Source organism: Talpa europaea (genome assembly GCF_964194135.1).
Source record: "Talpa europaea genome assembly, chromosome: 1".
Classification (NCBI taxonomy): Eukaryota; Metazoa; Chordata; class Mammalia; order Eulipotyphla; family Talpidae; genus Talpa; species Talpa europaea.
In genome coordinates this window covers 35,350,729-35,372,141 of record NC_140073.1, presented here as the reverse complement: position 1 = coordinate 35,372,141, position 21,413 = coordinate 35,350,729, and the positions used below count along the sequence as shown (strand labels likewise).

The 21,413-nt window shown below is 42.0% G+C and overlaps 1 protein-coding gene across 1 annotated transcript in view; it reads right to left on the bottom strand.

Annotated features, from left to right (window-relative positions):
* Nucleotides 1-9,547: 9,547 nt before the first annotated feature.
* Nucleotides 9,548-21,413, bottom strand: part of LOC311174856 (small ubiquitin-related modifier 2-like) — a gene marked incomplete at both ends in the record, with an annotated part of 119,651 nt that continues 107,785 nt past the window's right edge. The window contains one exon of the mRNA XM_084239627.1: nucleotides 9,548-9,820. Coding sequence (XP_084095753.1) covers nucleotides 9,548-9,820 — 273 coding nt within the window. The remainder of the gene's footprint in view (nucleotides 9,821-21,413) is intronic.

Below are 21,413 nucleotides of genomic sequence, written 5' to 3'. Positions count from 1 at the left end.
CATACTGCATCTTTGCATTCCAGCCACATTCTTTTGGTTCCTGAGAGGAGTCAGCTTTTCCCTTCTCCAGGGCTTTCACAAATGTTGCAACATCTTGGAATACTCTCTTGCTATGGCGCTTTCTGCCACCCAACATATTTCTTTTGCTGAGTTATATATGTAAGACTGTAATAATACCCCGTCTATTGTGATTTTGTTATGGCTGCCCAAATGGACTGAGACATCATGGCAAACCTTGCTTTTTTAAAATTCTCTTAAAAAATTTTTTTATGCATACAAAAACTGGAGTGTAGGTCAGAGGTGTGGGAGTGGGGTTGGGGGGAGGGTGAGAGGATTCACCAGAGACAGAGTGGGGAGCAGAACAGGTAGATCTACTGAAATACACTGCAGAGGGGAGTGATAGGTGAGACAGGAGGGGTCTGCTGTGCCATGTGGGTTAGCTCCCTGGCCAGGGATGGAACTCTGGTTGCAGTGGCTGATGATACCTTGATAGTGTGAGATTTTAACCCATGTGCCACCTGCAAGGCCCAACTTACTTACTTTGACGAATACACAGAATCAAAACTCTAATAAGTGATGGAGTAAAATTTAAGTCCAGGCAGTTTGGCTCTGAAGCCCATTTCTTAAATGGCTACCCTATAGTGGTTAAAATGCTAATAGACTAAATGAATGAACAGGTGGTAGGAGGTCTTTGTTATTCAATTCATCCTTAGTGATCAGAATTCTGCTTTGATGGGGGTCAAATGCTGTGGTTTTTGTAAGAATTACATCTCATGTTCACCTTGCAACGCTCGACAGTGGTCATATTTATAGCGAGATGAACAAATATAATCATCACAACATTCATCTTGACCTTGTCTTTCGAAGGTATTTAAATTAGAGCTTTCAGATTCATTAATTGAAACATTTGGTTGTTTTTTTGTTTGTTTGGTTTTTTTTTTGACACATTTGGTTGTTTTGACTTAGTTATTTTTGACTCTGTTTTAAAATGACAGTACTATCAATCGAATGAAATTTTCATCACAATTGGAATCTTCAATAACTAATAAAACACACAGACAATTTGATAATAAAAGATAGTTCTTCACAAAAGATACTCATAGGTGCTTTTGAATTTATTTTAAAAAATGGTACATAATAGGGCCTCCCCGGTGGCGCAGTGGTTGAGCGCTGGGTTGCGAAGCTGCCCGCGGCCTCTGCGGTGCCGGTTCGATCCCCGGCTGCTCCCCGGCCACCAGAGGAGGGTCCCACATGGTGCGCAGACCTCTCCTGCCGCCCGCTGCTCCCCTCAGCAGTGTACTTCGGTCCTTCTGCCTGCTCTGCTCCCCGCTCTGGCTCTGGTGAATTTTCTCACCCTCCCGTGCTTCTGACTGTACCCAGTGCATGTATAAACAAACAAACAAACAAACAAATAAATAAAGCATGCCTCTATTAAAAAAAAAAAAAATGGTACATAATAAAAAAAGAACACCGAGCAACATTTCAGTAAATAAAATGCACTGCAAAAGTGACTCATAGTTCAACCACCCAATACCATTATTTTCATTTTTTACACTGGCCTTATAGTTTTTTATGTTGTAAGCAGAGTAGTTATGCTTTTTAATTTATTTTTTTCTTGCTTAATATTATAACATAAGTATTTTAAAAATTTTCCTAGGAGTCCATAGATATATAGTCAAAGCATTATAACTAAATTAATCAGTCTTCTACTCTTGCATATCTATGGAGTTGTCTTCCTTTTTTAACTTGTTAAAGATAGACTGAAATGAAGACTTACCATATGGTTTGTTCAAGAAACCTATGCCTTTACTGCTTGACATTGGGAAATAGTCAAAATTGTTTATTTTATTTTGCAGTTTATAGGAAGGTAAAAATACCTAATTAGGGCCTCCCTGGTGGCGCAAGTGGTTAAGCACTGCACTATGAAGCAATCTGCAGCCTCTGCAGCATGAGTTCGATCCCCAGCTGGCCAGGGAGCAACTCACACGGCACAGAAGACCTCTCCTGACTCGCCCGCTGCTCCCCTCAGCAGTGTATTTCAATCTGCCTGTTCTGTTCCCCACTCTGTCTCTGGTGAATCCTCTAACCGCCTGCACCTCTGACCTGTACCCTAATTCTTGTATGCATAAATAAATAAATCTTTAAAAAAAATACCTTATTAAATTCTTCTGTCTTCTGCATTGGCAAGTCATGGAAAAAAGATAAAGAGCCAGGATCAGATCAGCTTTCCTGACACCTGATTGCATACTCTGTTCATCTGTCATAGGGGTGACAACATAGTTTTGACAAAATGTGCATTAGTCTGCTTGGGCTGCCATAGCAAAATACCCATAGGCTATATGACTTAAGCAACAAAAATTAGTTTTCTCCAGTTCTGGGGCCTAGAAATCTGAGCTCAAGTTGTTAGCATGGTCAGGTTCTGGTGAGAGCTCCCTTCCAGGCTGGCAGATAGTACCTTCTCACTGTGTCCTCACATGGTAGAGAGAGAGAAATCTTACAATCTCATATAACCTTATTTACCACTTACAGACCTTATCCAGACACAATCACATTGGGACATAGGGATTTGGCATTTTAATTTTAAAATTCAGCTCACAGCAAAGTGTTACTAAAGAGCCACAGTTTAATGGCCAATGAGAATATGGAGTGATTAAAGTTCAACATATTTCTAAAATTGAAAAACTTTTTTTCTGGAGGACCTTACATTTATTTTCTCCTTTCTGATGACAGTTATGTAAGGTTATCAACTTTCTTTCTGCACCTTAGAAGGGAACCTGAATCCCCATCCCCATCCCAGTAAAGTGGCTCCTATTACTGGAATAGGTCTATCTTTTCATTGTTTTCTCCATTGCTGCATTTGTCTGTTTTTGTAGCCAATTGACATTTTCCTCCAGGATGATATAAAGTAGGAAATTAAAGAAATAAACAATGATTTTTGCAGTCTCCAGCTTTTGGTTTCCCTATTTGCACACTCTAAGTTTATGGCGGGTCCTGTATATATTTTTCACTGGAATAAATTGTACTTAATAACGAAGAAATAGAAGCAGAACAGTGTTTACTTTTGACAGGGACTTAATATTTTCCCCTTTAATATATGCTACTCTATGTCTGAGGAGAAATGTCTTTTCTAACATTTAAATAAACCTAAGAACTGATTCTGTTTTATCAAACTTAAAACATTTATATTCTTTGAGTAAGGAATCAATATGAATATAATAAATTTGCCAAAAGAGAGTGCTGAACTAAGTTAAATTGCAAGGTCTTGAAGATACTGGATTATAATGAAAATATCTCTTTAGCTATGACTGCAGTGGTTAAAATTTAATGCAACATTAATGGTGAAGTATGGTTCTTCTAATGGTCTCTGCTCTAGCTTTGTGAAAGCTAAGAAAGGATTTATGCTATAAACAGGACTCTGTATTCATGGAAGTTTGCAGCTTAGTTTTTAAATATCCCCAGCACATAAAAAGGTCATTTGCCCTTTTTTATATATATTCATTTATTGGTTTGTAGTAATAACCGTGACCTCCAAAGGCTGGGCATTTTCTAGAAGCTAATGATCTGTCGGGGTTAGAGTCCTAAAACTTCATGCTAAAACCATTAGTCAGTCTTTAACTTACAGGTAACACCCTCTTCCTCCAGTCATTTTAACTTAGGTCCTGCAAGCCGGACCATGAGTCTGGAAAGCCTGCACTGGGGGCTAGCATTGTGGACTACCACAGCTCACTGCTAATAATACCCACGTAAACCAGTGTCAGAAACTACACACCACAGAGGTCAGATCTAGGATAGTTACCTCTATGAGTCCTTTGAGCATGCATCTCCAAAGATCATCAATTCTCTTATCAAGCCACTAATCAAGCAGAATTAAAAATATTTCAAAATATTTTCATATAATTGAATCTATTACCTGTTTTTATTAACTGAAAAGCCAGGTTGGGGACCTCCCTGGTTGCGCAAGGGTTAAGATGCAACCTATGAAGTTATCTGCAACCACTACCGCACGAGTTCAATTCCCGGCCAGTCAGGGAGAAACCCACATGGCGCAGCAGACCTCTCATGACTCGCCTGGCTGCTCCCCTCAGCAGTGTATTTCAGTCAATCTGCCTGTTCTGTTCCCCACTCTGCCACCGGTGAATCTTCTCACCACCCATCCCCCGCCCCACACCGCTGGCCTGTACCCCAGCTCTTGTATGCATAAATAAATAAATCTGTTAAAAAAAAAAAGAAAGAAAATCCAGGTTGGGACTTATAAAAGGAAAATCCAAATGGGCCCAACCCTCCATTGTTGTTGTTTACAACTGCATTATAATGGACTGAACTCTGGAGCAGGTGATGTGTTGATAGCACATCATACTGTAATTCTCTCTTTCTGGAAGGTGTCAGAACACACAAGCTGAGAAAAACCAGGGGACTTTTTTTCCCCACCTGTGGCTGTTCTCCCTGTTTCCATCTCCAAAGGTAGAGGTTTCTTTATAGCTCTCATTGCCATGACTTCCTTGCAGCTCCTCCATCCCTTCCTCCCTCTGGGCACTGCTCATTCATTCATTCAACAGTAATTTATTTGGCCACCACAATGCATCAGTCATTCTCCACTGGGCTTCTGTGCCATCTTTCTTAGTCCTCACACTTCTCTGATTACTCCTCTCCATCTTTCCTGTTTCCTCTCTGTCTATCTGTCCTTGGTGTTTTCCAGGATTCTCTTTTGTCCTTCATCCCTCTTAATTTTTTTTTTCTTTAGCCTTTAGAGGTATACTTAAACATACCACAAAAAAACCACTTATTTTAAGTGTACCCCTTGATGAATTGGGACTAAAGGTACAAAGTTCGTGATCACCATCACAATAAAGTTTTGGAACATTTCTGTAACAGGGTGGTCCCAGAAACAGGCGAGGTTCCAGGTTTCCTGCCCCACCCAAAACGAGGGTGTAGCTGAGCGAAGAGAGAAGCAGCAGCAGAGGAGAATGGGAAGGAAGGAAGCAGGATGGAGCCAGAAGGAGCCCTGGAGGAGGCACATGGAGCCGAGAGACACGTGAAGAAACTACGCTTGCCTTTTGGTCATGGACTGGGTGAAACAGATGTGGGTGAGACTTGTGGGGAGGTGACAATGGTGATTTTTGTCTTGATTTTGATTGTGCTTTTTTTTCCCCCAGACTTTTCTGGTTGCTTCTGATGCTTTTCTGTGGGTCCCCACTGGAAGATGCTTTAGACTTGTGGCAGGCTTTGGGGCCTTGTTCTGGGCCAATCCTGCTTGGGTGGACTTTTACTCAGGAGGGGACGGGTAACTTTGGGTGCTCGATTTAGAAACTATATTCTTTGCCTTCCTGTATTGTTTCCTAATTGTATTAAAGTTCCTTTTCATTAAAGTCTCATATGTTTTGTGTTGATGAGGCAGATGGCAGAACCTATTTAGAGCAGGCAGGTTTACAGGGTCTGGGGTGCCCCTCTGCCTGCCCTGTAACACTTCCATCACTCCATAAACTTCCTCCTGCCATTTCTGGGCTCATGCTACAACTGATTTACTTTTTGTCACTATTGTTTTGCCTTTTCTAGAATTTTATATGAATGGAATTAATCACTATGTTCTCTCTCTGTCTGGCATCTTACACTTAGCATGTTTTTTTGAGATTCATTCACATTATAAGTGTGACAATAGTTTGTTCTTTTGTTTTCTTTTTTTAAGATTTATTTATTTATGTATACAGAAGCTGGGGTACAGGCCAGAGATGCAGGGGGGTGAGAGGATTCACCAGAGACAGAGTGGGCAACAGAACAGGCAGATTGACAGAAATATACTGCTGAGGGGAGCAGTAGGTGAGAGAGGAGAGGTCTGCTGCACCATGTGGGTTTCTCCCTGGCTGGCCCAGGGATTGAACTTGTGCTGCAGAGGCTGCGGATTGCTTCATAAGTGCAGTGCTTAGCCCCTTGTGCCACCAGGGAGGCCCCTAGTTTATTCTTTTATGCTGCTCAATAGTATTTCATTGTAGGGGTATACTACTTTCTGCTTTATCCACTGGTCTTAAACTGCTTGCTACTCTGTGCCTCTACCCTCCAGTTTTTAAGATAGGCACAATAGTGATAATAACACTGAGAAAAGAGCCCGGTACCTACTAGGTTCTGTGTTAGCGTGCATTATTTCTAAATGTCCATTCATGGGTGGTACAAATGTCTGACCACAGGGGCTCAAACCAATTTTGACTTTTTTTTTTAAAGATATATTTATTTAAGCATACAAGAACTGGGGTACAGACCAGAAGTGTGTGTGGGGGTGCGTGGGTGGGGGGATTTACCAGAGACAGAGTAGGGAACAGAGCAGGCAGCTCTACTGAAACACACCACTGAGGGGAGCAGCAGGCAAGACAGGAGAGGTCTGCTGTGCCATGTGGGTATCTCCCTGGCCGGGGATCAAACTCGTGATGCAGAGGCTGTGGATAGCTTTATAGGTTGCGTTTTAACCCCTTGCGCCACCGGGGAGGCCTCCAATTTTGACTTTTTGTCCGTCAGTCCATTTTGTTCGTCAGCCCAGCAGGAATGGTGGGGCGCTCTATGCCTGTCTACTGGGCCTGGAGGCTGGAAGGCAGGGAATTGTGGTGTCTTTGTGGTGTGTGGAATCATCGGGATAAGAGGGAACTGCAGGGAGGGAGGCAGGCAGGGATGGGCAGGCAAGGATAGAAAAGCAGCACAGCAGGATGAGTAAGGAATTGAGGAGGGCAGAGGTCTGGAACTGGGGTGGGGGTGGGGTGGCTCTGGGGCGGGTCCTGGAGATAGGGTGTGGCACTGGGGCTTTTGGCCCCAGGGTTTCCACTTTGTGGCCTCTCTGCCCCAGCACTGGCAAACAAAGACCCAGGGGACAGCTGCTTCAGGTCCCCTGCATGCCCCCGGTAGAGTCTGAACACCCAGGTGAATGCCTCCCTTCCTTCCAGGGAAAACCAGTAGGAGAGAGTTTGGGTGTCCGACCCAACTGCACCCCTCTTCCTTAATTCCACGGTTCTGGAGCTCAAGCTTGTGGACACTCCTACTAGCAGAAAATATTAGAATAGCAAGTTCTCTCCTGTGATCCCTCGCCTTCTGCCTGAGGATGAGGTGGGAGATAGACCTCTGTTAGAGCTTTTTGAGAGAGCAATTGACAGTTGATTGGAGATAGTTTCTATTGTAAGTGTGGTGGACCTTTAGTTTTAGGAAACTTATTAACAAATTAAAGGGGCCACTTCAAATACACACAAAGTATTTCGATCTTTAAAACATCCTCGGGCAAGAGATTCTGAAACTGGTATTGAAGATTGTACATAACTTTATCTCTAAGATCCCCCAGTGACCTGAAGGGGGCCACTTAACTTTCTGGGCTTTCCTCATTTTATCAACTGTAGAATTGTTAGGGGGAAAGGGATGTCCCAAAGCAAATTCCATATAGGCTTTGTGGACTCCACCCCCACCCCAGGTCAAAGCCAAAGACACTGGGAACTCCAAATCCCATCACCACCAAAGGGAAGGTGGCTGGGACCTGAGGGTGGGGTTAAGCAGTCAGGTGGATACAAAAGGCAGACACGTGGGCTTTGGGGGCTCTCCATTTTTGGGCTCTCAGCCAGCTCTGAGCGTCCGGTCAGCTCTGAGAGTGACTTTGGGTTTCCAGGTCGTCGGATTGGGTAGGACGCATTAAAGACTTTATTTCCCTATCTTCTCCCTGAGTTGTACATTTTCCTTATTTCTTTTTCTCTTGTAAATAAACCTTTTATTAACCCTTTTGCGTGTGTCGGTAGTAGAATATTCGTAAGTCCCTTTAAAGCGCGCGGGTGAGGACCCACAGCCAGGAACCCGTTTAATATCGGGGTTGCTCTGTAACAGAATGAATGATCTTCGGGACTTTTCAGTTCTGGATTCTGTAACAGGCAGTCTGGTAGAGTCCGTAGCCTCCATGTGTGTAGCTTTCACAGAATGGGGTCTGCACACCTCCCATCCCATCAGCAGCACACAGCTCCTCAGGGAAGGAAAATGCAAGGTGCTGGGTAGACTGTGGGGGATAGACAGGCCCATGCTCAGGAGCTTCCTATTGCAAAGGACTGGAGAAGCCCACCTTTTCTTGCTGAGCCCCCAGGGTCAGGAAGAATGGATATCAGATGTGAGGTCCTTGGGTCTTAGGTGGAGGAAGGAGGTGGAGTCTGTGTTTTGAGAAGCAAGGAGGACTCTCAGACTGGGAGGAAGGGGAAGAGTGTCCAGGAGCCAGAATGGCGTGGTAGGGGGTCAGTGGGACCATGGTGCAGGCATATGAAATTGTGCTGTACTTTCAGGGTACAGATTCTCACAACTTCTGGGGCCTCCCTGGTGGCGCAAGGGGTTAAGTCTCAGCACTATCAGCAGCCACTGCAGCTCTAGTTCGATTCCCCACCAAGGATCTGACCCACATGGTGCAGCAGACCTCTCCTGTCTCACCCACTGCTCCCCTCACAGTGTATTTCAGTAGATCCGCCTGTTTTGCTCTGCACTCTGTGTCTGGTGAATCCTCTCAGCTCCTCCCGCCAGCACCTCTGGCTTGCACCCCAGCTCTTGTATGCATAAATAAAATAAATCTTAAAAAGAAAAAGATTTTCACAACTGCTGAGGGGCCAGGTCAAGCTCATCTTTCTGTGGGTCATTTAGTCCAGCCAGGTGCTCTAACAGGAATGACCAGTACAAGTCTGTCTATCAAAAAGCCCTGTGTTTTTTTTTTTTTAAACAAGAAGTTTATTTAAACAACAAGATGCTTGACTTAACGGGAAAACTATCTAGGATTCATTTGTTTTAGAGTAATTTATCCCTACTTAAAGACAGATTGCCCTACACGTAACAGCTATGTACAAAAAAGTTATAAAATTGTCCTTGGTTTTACAATGATAAATGAAAAACATTAAAATTCTCCAATCCAACAAGGTATGCAAGAATTTTTATGTTGTTCTTTTTTTTGTTAAACATTGAGAGCATCCACGGCGCGGGTTCGATCCCAGGCTGCTCCCCGGCCACCAGAGGAGGGTCCCGCATGGCACGCAGACCTCTCCTGCCGCCAGCTGCTCCCCTCAGCAGTGTACTTCAGTCCTTCTGCCTGCTCTGCTCCCTGCTCTGGCTCTGGTGAATTCTCTCACCCTCCCGCGCTTCTGACTGTACCCAGTGCTTGTATGAATGAATAAATAAATAAATAAATCTTAAAAAAAAACCCAACAACATTGAGAGCAAAAAAACTTACTGGAATATAAAGATAAGAGCTGAATGAGCATGCCACTAATGGAGAAAGGGGGTGTTTTTGCAGAACCAATATTTTTTCCCCTCTCCCATCTCCATTTGCTTTTGATCAAAACATACCATTGGCCATTTAGTTAAAAAAAAAAGCAATATGCTTGTGCACATACACCAGTTACTTTATGTACAATAAAGGAAAGGGGAAGGGGAAAATGAAAGAATAGAGAAAACTATACTGTAGTAGTCAGGATGTGGTGGAACCAAATTGCGGTTTTCTAATTGAGAATGTCTTCTTGGTCGGGAGGAACAGAGTTCTGGAGTAAAGTAGCGGGTTCCCTTTTTAGTAGCCACCTCCTGTCTGCTGTTGGAACACATCAATTGTATCTTCGTCCTCCATTTCCAACTGTGCAGGTGTGTCTGTTTCATTGATTGGTTGCCCGTCAAATCGGAATCTGATCTGCCTCATCGACAAACCCTGTCGTTTGCAATAGGCTTTCATTAGCTTACTAAGTGGTGTATGCCTCTTAATCTCAAATTGCACCATGGAACCATCCTGACCCGCCACCTTCACATTAATATGATTGTTGTTCTCAGTCTTGACTCCTTCCATGGGCTTTCGTTGGCCATGGTGAGCGCCGGAGTCTCCTCAGCTGCAGCTTCACAAAAGAGGTACCAGGTCCGCACCGAACAAGCACACAAGCAGCACCAGGAGCCCCAGTGTGGTTTTGTTCTCAAGAGGGGGAAAGGACAAGGGGCACGCAATAGTATGGGAACTCTTGGGACTGTGTCTTATTCATGGAGAATGCCCGTCCCTACCCTTCTCCTAGGCCTCCTCCCCGCAAAACCCCTGCTCTCATGACAACAGAAATTCTTCTGTTATTCATATTCATAGACAAAGGCTTTCTTTCCATATTTAGATCATTCCTGCTATATTGTTTTCTATTTTGGCAACACTTTTGAAGAGGGATGTGATTGAACTGCAACAAGTCCAGGAGAGGATGAGCAAGATGGTTAAGAGCCTATAAATCATGTCATACGGGGAGTGGTTGGGCATATTTGAACTGCAGGGACATAGGACTCAGTGGGGAGGTGACAGCTGCCTTCAGACAAAGTGAGAGGCTGCCAGGAGAAGGACTTGTTTTTTATTTCTTGAGTGAGGAGTAACGTTAGGGGGCTGATTTTGAATAGCATGACCAAGAACATTTTAATGATATGAACAGTCCAGAAATGGAAGGGGCTGCCCCAGGAAGCCTTGATTTATAATCAGGGAAGGTGTTTACTCAGGCTGGATTCTATATGTGGATATTATTATAGAAGAATTGATGCAGAAGGTGAAAAAATATGGAAAAAAGCCTTTTAAGGTGACTTCCAGACATCTGCTTCTATGGTTTAAATTCTGCGGACAAATATCTGACCTCAACCAATTCATACTGAATATAGTTATTGTTCCCAAGGTCTGGGAGTATGGGGTTGGTAAGTATGAATGATTGAAGTTCAGATGTAGGGACTAAAGAATTATAAAGAGGAGGTTGATAGATGAGCAAGAGTCCAAGAAAGGGGATACTCTTGTTTTTTAATTAATGAATTTATATATATATTTTACATCACTGTTCATATTTTGTACAATGTATGCTTTCTCCTCTCAGGTGTATGCCTTATAAAATTCCCACCACCAATTCACCCATGAACTATCACCATAGTTCCTAGTGCTCTTCTCTCCAAAGGGATTCTCTTAAAGGAAGGCTACTTATCCCATTTCACCGGTTGTGTTTGTTTGCCTGTGGGAGCAATTCTGTTTACCTTTGTATGAAGAGATGCTGAGTGGCTTATTGAGTATGTTGGTGCAATGCTTTTCTCTCTCTTCTTCCTAAGTTCTTTCTATAAACCAAACTCTTTATAATTTTTTTATTTAAAGATTTATTTATTTATGCATATAAGAACTGGGGTACAGGCCAGAGGTGTGGGAACTGAGAGGATTTACCAAAGAGAGTGGGGAACAGAACAGACGGATTGACTGAAATACACTGCTGAGGGGAGCAGCGGGTGAGACAGGAGAGGTCTGCTGCACCATGTGGGTAGCTCCCTGGCTGGCTGGGGATCGAACTCCTGCTGCAGAGGCTGCGGATAGCTTAACCCCTTGTGCCACCTGGGATGCCCTAAACCAAACTCTATTTACTTGTTGTCAGCCCAGATGGGTCAAAGTGGCAGATTTAAAGATGAAATGACAACCATTTTCAATTAACCAGTGGAATATAGATGGATTCTATTTTTGTTCCTTCCCTGTGATTCCATAGTTCAGCAGGTGGATACCTTATTCACATACTCCATGTGCTTTTTCTATCTTATCTTTGAATTGGTTTTGTTGGCCTTATTAATTTTGTTTTGATTGGAGCCCAGCTTCATAGTCTGGGGTTTGTCTTCATATAAAACAATGTGCTAGAGACAAAGCTATCCTGTCTGCAACCACCACTTAATCATCCAGGCATTTCCCCCTCGTTCTACATGATGGTTGTATCTGGCACACCAAAAACATCCTTTTTCATTTATTGGTATGGGATACGAAAGCATTTTGAAAACAGAAACATACTGTACAAGTTACTATTCTGGATAATATACAGTTCTTAGGGGGAAGTTTATACAGATACTTAATAGTACCTTACCAGCAGAACATGATATTATTTTTTTTTCTGATACGTTTTTGGTTAGATATTACTGTTATTATAAACTGGTGCCTTTAACTTCAAACTGATGTCCAGTTGGTTACATCTGACCCTACTTTAAGTAAGACAGTGCTAAATTCATGACCTTAAATTATTAACTTGTAAGTGGTAATGGGTCGATTGTTTTCAAATGACTTCCTTCTAAACCAGTGGTTCCCAGATGAAGTTTCTTCAGCTTTCTTACTCAAAACATCACTCTCAAATGGAAACACTTTCTTCTTTAAACTTCATTAAGTTGGCAACAGAAACTTTTTTCTGTTTAAAAATCAAAGCTCAGCCTGCACTTGGTGTGGGGAGCATATGTGTAGGAAAGTAACCATTTCTACCTAGAGTACATCAAGTCACTACTGATTTTAGCTGCATCATCTTACAGAGTTGCTAGCCATATCAGATCCTGCTTATTGCCGTGGAGTTATTGTAATATGTACTGAGTGTACTGTTACTAAAAATATATTACAGATTTACTTTCAGTTATCACCATCTTCAATCTGATCCCCAGGTATGCACTTGTTCATATTTTGTGGATTGATTTTTTTTCTTTTAAGGACTTATTTTTCCCTTCTCCAGCTAATCTCATTGTGTGACCACCAATAATATCCAGAGTATGCAGTCACCACGTAGAAGTTGAGGTGTTGAGTTTACTACTCTTACTTTAAGTATGGGCAGATGTAACCAGTTGGACATCAGTTTGAAGACTCATAGCTATGCAGGAAGATTCAGAACAAGGATAAGAGAAAGTGAAAAAACCAAATAAGAACTGGGATGCTCCCTTGGATCATTAAAATATGCCTCAGCTGTGTAAGGAAAATGAAGTTACTATACATTCAGATATCCTGAATATTTGGAAAAATATCTCAAGCATTTCCAATGCTTTGTCTTATAAAAAGAACAAAACTCCTAAAAACAAACATTCTGAAAATGACAGAAAGATCTAAGCACAATCAGACTCACTAAAGATGACATTAATCAGATTTAAGATTTTTCTCTTTCATTCTTGTCAATTATTGACAAAGGAAAGAAGAGAAAAACACATTTAAAAAGTCTTAGTCAGGATTCATTGTCAAACATAGCTCAGAAAAGGTTTTTCAAAATAACATCTCCCCCTAGAAAAGTAATGTCAAGGTAAGGCCAAAAGAGGTGTGTAAGTATTTATATGTTTGCCTGTCAAGATGAAGACAGCGGTAGCCAGTGCATGTAGTGATCATTGCAATGAAGATCTTAAAACGGCTTCATACTGTTACAATGATATGTCCTAGCAGATTCCAGAAAGCAGGAGGCACACAAGGAAATCATTGTTGGCCTTGCGGTAGGTGTTGCCATCCCTGCAGTAAACAGCTGTCCTCATAGAATAGAGCATCCTTTGTCATCCAGTCCCTCTGTGCTAGAATTGAAAACATGTAACTCTGAAGATGAGTTTTGGGTAGAGAGCCTACAAGATAAGAGGACTTCTCAAAAAGGCAGATCCAGCCCTGAAAAAATAAGTGACAGTTTTATCACTCTCAACAGATTTTTCTAATCTAAGAGGTTTTTTTTTTAACTGAAACATGTTCCTAGTAATCACAGTAGGCAATGTAGTTATTTGCCCTTAGCAACTTCTGAAATGTCAGGGGTGAAATGGAGAAATTGGGTGAGCAGCAGTTGAGACAGGAGCAGCTGGTGAGACAGGAGTGGTCTGCTGTGCCATGTGGGTAGCTCCCTGGTTGGGGGTGGAACTCATGCTGCAGAGGGATGCCCTAAACCAAATTCCACTTCTGCAGAAATTGGACAGAAATCTTCAAGCGAGGAACAGTTCAAGTTCATCTCACACACAGCCATTTAAGATTCTCTAAGACAATTAGAAATCATGCCTCCATCTAAGAGGAGGCTGGTCAAATGGGAGATTTCTTGGGTTCTTCAGCCAGATCTGCCTCCTTGCTCTTGAGAAAGATAAAAATGTACATTTGAAGGAACAGCCTCTGTATTTGAGTTTGACTGAAGGAAGCAGGTCCTCGCTAAAAGGAGCTGTGACACGCTGCATGGTCATGCTGGAGTTCACAGCACCTGGACATGATTGGCTGTGGGCCTTGTAGAAAACAATACTGAAGACTCAGGTACAGTGACTATAGTCCTCAGTGAGTATAGCCAGAGGGGAAAATGTGATTGAGAAAAAGATAAGGTGAAATATATTCAGGCAAAATTGAATTAATCCCTTTTCTTAAAAAGCAACTATGATATTAATATTTCTAAAGTGCCTTTAGTGAAAATGAAAACCAAGACAAAGAGAAATGTTTAAGCCTGGAAATTACTAAGAAATACAAGCTAATCTTACTTCTTTTTTTTTTTTTAATTTATTTATTTATACAAGCACTGGGTACAGTCAGAAGCACGGGAGGGTGAGAGGATTCACCAGAGCCAGAGCGGGGAACAGAACAGGCAGAATGACGAAATACACTGCTGAGGGGTATAGCAGGCACAGCAGCAGAGGTCTGCGTGCCATGTGGGACCCTCGCCGGGGGCCGGGGATCGAACCGGCACTGCAGAGGCTGTGGAAGCTTCACAGTCCAGTGCTCAACCACTGCGCCACCAGGGGAGGCCCTAATCTTACTTCTAAAGTAGAGATTTTTAGTGTTTATGTTTGTTATTTAGTATTAAGAAAATAAAAAAATCTTACCATAATATACACACACACACATATGCATGCCCATACATAATAATTTTGAATTTTAGCATTTTTTTTTTTTTTTGGTTGTAACTTGAGTAAAATGGGCTGGGGAGATGACCCAATTTTGTTGGGATGTTAATATTGAGTTACCAGAAAATACAGATAAGACAATGTTAACTGACCTCCATTTTGAGTAAGAATTGAGAATAGTAATGTTAGTTGTCCATCTTTCCAGAAAAAAAAGGCTTTAAAAAAGTGTGATTTATAGTGTGATTATATTTATTCTGAGGAAATAGTTAAGTAAATAGTAAAAAATGTTCACTGATGGTGAACAAAGGAGACGTTTTGGAAAATGTAAAAATGACCTTATTTTTCCCCCCCAGAAATTCTGGTATCGTATAGATACCACACAGCCTATGTTTAACTTTCTTCCCATGAGAAATACTTATTTAAATAAAACTTGGATTGATTCTTCACTGCTGAATTATGTAGTGTGTTTATTCTAAATCATTGTATAGTTTAGAATAGTGAAAACTTTGGGGGCAAGTAGAAGGTTGCTTAAAATACTGATTATATCATGTAGACTTTAGTAAAATTTTTCTAAGGTTCAAAGCTCACTGGGAATTTAGGACCTTAAATATTATTTATACATTGTTCATGTGTTGTAATGAACTCATAGATATGGTATCAGAATATATAGTGCAACTGTTGATGGGAAGTTTTTTGTTTTTTTAAAAATATTTTTATTTTTCCCAAAATAGGCAATGTTTTTCTGTTTACATTCTAAATACTGAAACAATTTAGATACGTGCACAAATGTTCCTTGTATGAGCTCATTGAAAAACTGGCTAAAGCATTTTCAATTTATAGCACATATTACTTGTCAGATGTTTTTGGTTCTTCATGCAATATAGAAGCAACTCTGATTATTCTAATGTTTATTTTCCCAAAATTGATGGTAACTTTACTTGTTACACTGCATTTGAAATAAAGTTGTTCTTTCCTTTTTCACTATAGTCATTCTAAGACAAAAATGTTTAATATGGCCAGATTTCCACTTCTCCATGTAACCTTTGATTCGTTTAGTATATGTAAAAAGGGAAAGACTATGATCAGTGAAGAACATACTAGGTGGGGGTACATGGTCATGTGCCTGTGTGCCGCAAACACTGCCCAGGAGACCAGAGATACTTTCTATGCTGTGTGTTGGCTGATCAATGTGTCAGCCAAAGGAAAGGGTAGTTCTATGTTGTCTGAAGCCATCTTCCCCGTGTCAGACCGCTAAGATTATACCTCCCTTTTATTTTTTAAAAATTAAAAAAAAAATTATTTATTTATACATATAAGAGCTGGGTGCAGGATAGAGATATGGTGGGTGAGAAGATTCACCAGACAGAGTGGGGAACAGAACAGGCAGATGTACTGAAATACACTGCTGAGGGGAGCAGCAGGTGAGACAGGAGAGGTCTGCTGTGCCATGTGGGTAGCTCCCTGGATGGGGGTGGAACTCATGCTGCAGAGGCTGCGGATAGCTTCATAGTGCTGCATCTTAATCCCTTGCGCTACCTGGGAGACCCCATCCTTCCCTTTCATTTTGCAAGCATGGTCTTGCTTGCATCTGGAGAGATCTCCTTTCTCTCTGACAAGAGCCTTATCATTTCTTACAAATTGCCTCCTGGATTGGCATAGTCATGTGGAAGTAGAGTAGAAAAAAACAGGTTTGGGGCAAAAAAAAGGTTCAAAGTTACTAGGGATAAGGATATACCCATGTATTTGAATGAAAGTAAGCCTTTTTCTAGGGATTGCTTTGTTTTTTCGCCTTTTAGAAGAAAATTTTAGAAAGTGGTTTTATTTTGTTCCATCTGGACAGAGAATAATTTGGCTGCAAAAGGGCCCGCTGTTTCCTGACTCTGGTGTGAGAGTCTGTTCAGGAAGCTCACACTGCAACACTTGATGGTCTACAAGGGTTTGGGGGAGGGGCAGATGTGGGGAAAGATGTGGAAGTCACAGAGAACTACCTCCACCCATTTTTCTGGCTGCTCAGTGGACCTGTTCCCTTCTGTGTTTGTGCTAGGGAGAAGGCAGTGCCACAGGAATCTCCGCCTGTGTGGCCTTTTAGCATAAGGTTACGTCTTTTGGATCTCAGTCAATCATGTATGCAGATGAGACAAATGTTTAAAATATGTTAAAAACACATACAGGTTATATTAAAGGAGATATAAGAGAAGCAACTCTTCCTCTCATTCCCACCCTCATCTCTTACTATTTTGATACTTGCTTTTTTTTTTTTTTAAGATTTATTTATTTATGCATACAAGAGCTGGGGTGCAGGCCAGAGGTGTGGGTGTTGGGGGGGGGTGAGAGGATTCACCAGAGACAGAGCTGGGAACAGAACAGGCAGATTGACTGAAGTAAACTGCCAAGGGGAGCAATGGGTGAGGCAGGAGAGGTCTGCTGTGCCATGTGGGAATCTCCCTGGCCGGCCGGGAATCGAACCTGTGCTGCAGAGGCTGTAGACAGCTTCATAGCGCTGTGCTCAACCCGCTATACCACCAGGGAGGCCCCCAATTCTTGTTTTTTTTTTTCCACTTAAAAATACTATAGCTTAGAGAACTTTGCTTTTGTACAAATAAAGTGAAATACAACATAATTTGCGTCATGAAAATAATACATTTTCACTTGGAACATTTGGAAAATGGAATGGGGGAAAATTAGAAATGGATCTTTATGGGAGCACATACTTCCAATATTTTAGTTTTTTTCTTTACAGGATGTGTTAGTCAAACTACCTATGGATGGTCCTCAACTTACAATGGTTCTATTTAGTGGTTTTTCACTTACAATGGTGTGAAAGCTACATATGTTCAGTAGAAACCAGTGATGTTGTGATGTTGGGTAGTGAGTGCAGTCAGCTACATGATCACAAGGGTAAACACTTGACACTCTGCAGACTTTTTCATTGTCAGCACAGTATTCAATAAATTGCATGAAATATTCAATACTGAGTTATAGGCTTTGTGTTAGATGATTTTGTCTACCTATAGGCTAATGTAAGTGTTCTGAACAGGTGTAAGGTTTAAGGTAGGCTAGGCTAAGCTATGATTGGAGTAAGGTAGATGTATGAAATGCATTTTTGACTATAAGAGAGTTTCAGCTTACCACGGACTTACTGGGAGGTCACCCTATCCTAAGTCCAGGAAGAACTGCACATAGATTTATATTTGGTTTATATTTTTTCATTGGTTTATATTTTGGTGTATATTTTTATTGGTTTTATACATTTTATAGTTGACATTAAAATATCAGTATTTTTATTTTTTCATCATAAAAAACTCATTTCAAAACTCTGTTTTTCCTAATTAACAATAATAGCATGGTAATGAAGGCCAGGATCATTCATAATAACAATATCAATCACCATAATACTGATACTGCCAACATTTTGTAATCTTTATAAAATATGTATGTGTATATATATATATAACTTACAATAAATATGTACGTAACTTACAATAAATATGTATGTGCAATACAAATATGTATGTACAATAAATATGTTTTTATATAGGTAGAGACACTTTGGCATTTCTATTCTTACTAAAACTCTTTAGTATAAAAATCAAAACTCTAGAATTTTTAGTACTCCTGAAATATCACCTTGATCTGCTCTGGGAGCTTATAGCTGAATCTCATGGGTTTTTGGGAACATGAACACCTTTATTTTTGAGTTTTGAGTATATCATATAGTCCCCGACAAACTTTCTTTTTTATAAAGATTATATTTATTTTTAGGGCCTCCCTGGTGGCGCAGAGGGTTGAGCGCAGCACTGTGAGGCTGTCTGCAGCCTCTGCAGCACGGGTTTGATTTGCAGCCAGCCAGGGAGCTATCCACATGGTGCGGCAGGCCTCTCCTGCCTCTCCTGCTGCTCCCCTCAACAGTGTATTTTGGTCCTTCTGCCTGTTCTTCTCCCCACTCTGTCTCTGGTGAATTCTCTCACCCTCCCTTGCCTCTCACTGTACCCCAGCTCTTGTATAAATAAATCTTGGGGAAAAAAAGATTTTACTTATTTTTATATTGTAGAATAGGGGTACCGGCCAGAGGTGCAGGGGGGTCAGAGGACTCACCAGAGACAGAGTGGGGAGCAGAACAGGCAGATCTACTGAGGGGAGCAGCAGGTGAGATAGGAGAGGTCTGCTGTGCCATTTGTGGGTCAGATCCCTAGCCAGCGACAATAGAACTCATGCTGAAGTGGCTGCTAATGGCTTCATAGTGCTGAGACTTAACCCCTGGCGCCACCAGGGAAGCCCTCCCCTGCAAACTTTTGCACTTTGCTCATTTTATCGGTCATCATTGCTACACATTTTCATAGTGAATGTGGAGTAAGGAGGTCTTATTGAACATAAACCTAAACCTGCTCTTATTAGTTGTTCTTTGTGTTTGACTCTATGTTTTGATGGAGTAGAGATCACAGTGACTTCATTAGTCTGTTCATTTGAATTCCTCAAATTTCCTATTAACATCTCTGTTCCAATTTTATCTTTCTTCTTTCTTTCTTTTCCTCTCTTACTCTTTTCTCCCATCTTTTGTCTCCCCTCACCTCACCTTCTGTATTTTTGCGGTCCTTTTCCCTTTTTTATCCTATCTTTTGTCTTGCCTCCCTTCTGTTTTTCCTTTTTCGTTTTCTTTTTCCTTAAAATATTTATTTATTTATTTATTTATTTATTTATTTATTTATTTATGCAAGCACTGGGTACAGTCAGAAGCGCGGGAGGGTGAGAGAATTCACCAGAGCCAGAGCGGGGAGCAGAACAGGCAGAAGGACCGAAGTACACTGCTGAGGGGAGCAGCGGCGGCAGGAGAGGTCTGCGCGCCACGCGGGACCCTCCTCTGGTAGCCGGGGAGCATCTGGGGATCGAACCGGCGCTGCGGAGGCTGCGGGCAGCTTCGCAACCCAGCGCTCAACCACTGCGCCACCGGGGAGGCCCTGTTTTTCCTTTTTCTTAAGTAAATTAACTCATTCATATCCAAAATATTTGTCAAGCACCTACTATATGCCAAGGAAATTGTGCACTAGAGTATACTATTTTTATTACTCCCAAAATCCCACAACCCAATAGAAAAAATGACTAGTATGGTGGAATGCCACCTTGAGATAAAGCTGCCTTTGCATTTAGGAGCCAGTGTGTTCGTGCATGTGTGAGCCTACCTGGGGCCTATTTGCATTAAGATCTGGGGGAAGCTGTTCATCCTCTTGGAGAGGATTTGGATCAAAAACAAGACCTCAGGGCCTCCCTGGTGGTGTAAGGGGTTAAGCACCGCACTATGGAGCAATCCATAGCCTCTGCAGCACGAGTTCAATTCCTGGCCAGCCAGGGAGCAACCCACATAGCGCAGCAGATCTCTCCTGCCTCGCCCGCTGCTCCCCTCAGCAGTGTACTTCGGTCAATCTGCCTGTTCTGTTCCCCACTCTGTCTCTGGTGAATCCTCTCACCCGCCACGTCTCTGGCTTGTACCCCAGCTCTTGTATGAATAAATAAATAAATCTTTAAAAAAAATTAAAAAACAAAAAACAAGACCTCATCTGCGGGAAGGGAGACACATTTGTGAGCACAGGACATTTTTGGATTATATGCTAGACCCAGGCTAGAACACTGGAAACACAGGAGGCAATGTTTTGTAAGAATGCCACAGTATGCTTTTCTGAAGGCCAAAAAAGAAAAGATCCCTTCCACCTCAGTAGGCATGTCTCACCCATGATGAACACATATGCTGTTGCAAATCTAGCCCAGAACACTGTGGTGGTTCAAAGCACAGCTCATTTCCCCTGGAGTTGTCAGTCCTGTATTTGGTTGGTTGGGCACCGCTCTGGGAATTAGTCGTGGTGCCAACATATCCCTGACAAAGAGGAGCCACTGCCAGTGTGGTTCCAGGTTTGGTTTCTTGGTAACTCTGGACCTTCTCAGGCTCCTGCGACCTATAGCACCTTAAGTGCCACCTCTCACAATTTCGTATCCAGCTCTCCTGTAAGCTCATTCCTCCCCTGTGTGTTCTTCCACAGAGTCAAAAGTGTCGCAGTCTATACATAGCGTCCTGGAATTTTTCCTTCTGCAGCCGTGGGTTGATTGCTTGAATTACTTCCTGGGGAGCACTCTGAATTTCCTCACTTTCTCTCCTTCGGCTGAATCATTAATCAAAAACTAACTCCAGATAATGGGACTTTGTCTTCTCAGCTTCCACTCTGGGCTGCTGACACTGCTGGAAAAAACTGTAACACTCTACAGATGGTGCCTCTGTGACTTCTGGTTTCCAGCCTTAGCTTGGACAGTGGTTGCTCTCTTTTATTTTTTTTTTAAGATTTTTAAAATTTATTTATGCATACAAGAACTAGGGTACATGCTAGAGGTGTGGGTGGTGAGAGGATTCACCAGAGACAGAGTGGGGAACAGAACAGGCAGATTGACTGAAACACACTGCTGAGGGGAGCAGTGGGTGAGTCAGGAGAGGTCTGCAGCACCACATGGGTAGCTCCCTGGCCGGGGATTGAACTTGTGCTGTAGTGGCTGCAGATAGCTTCATATGTTGCATCTTAACCCCTTGCGCCACCAGGGAGGCCCAGTGGTTGTACTCTTTTCCTTATCTTGTTTGCATCTCCTTCAAAGTCCTCAGTAATTTAAGGCTTTAACATTTCTTTTCAGGTCCTATTCCAGCCTTTACCATTCATCATTAGTATATGATTTTTCTTATAATAACACTGAAGTCTTTTCCTTCTTCATTTCTTCCTATGACTTCCTCAAATTGAACTTTGTCCCTACCATTCCCTTGAGCTCTCTTTTCAAACGCAGCG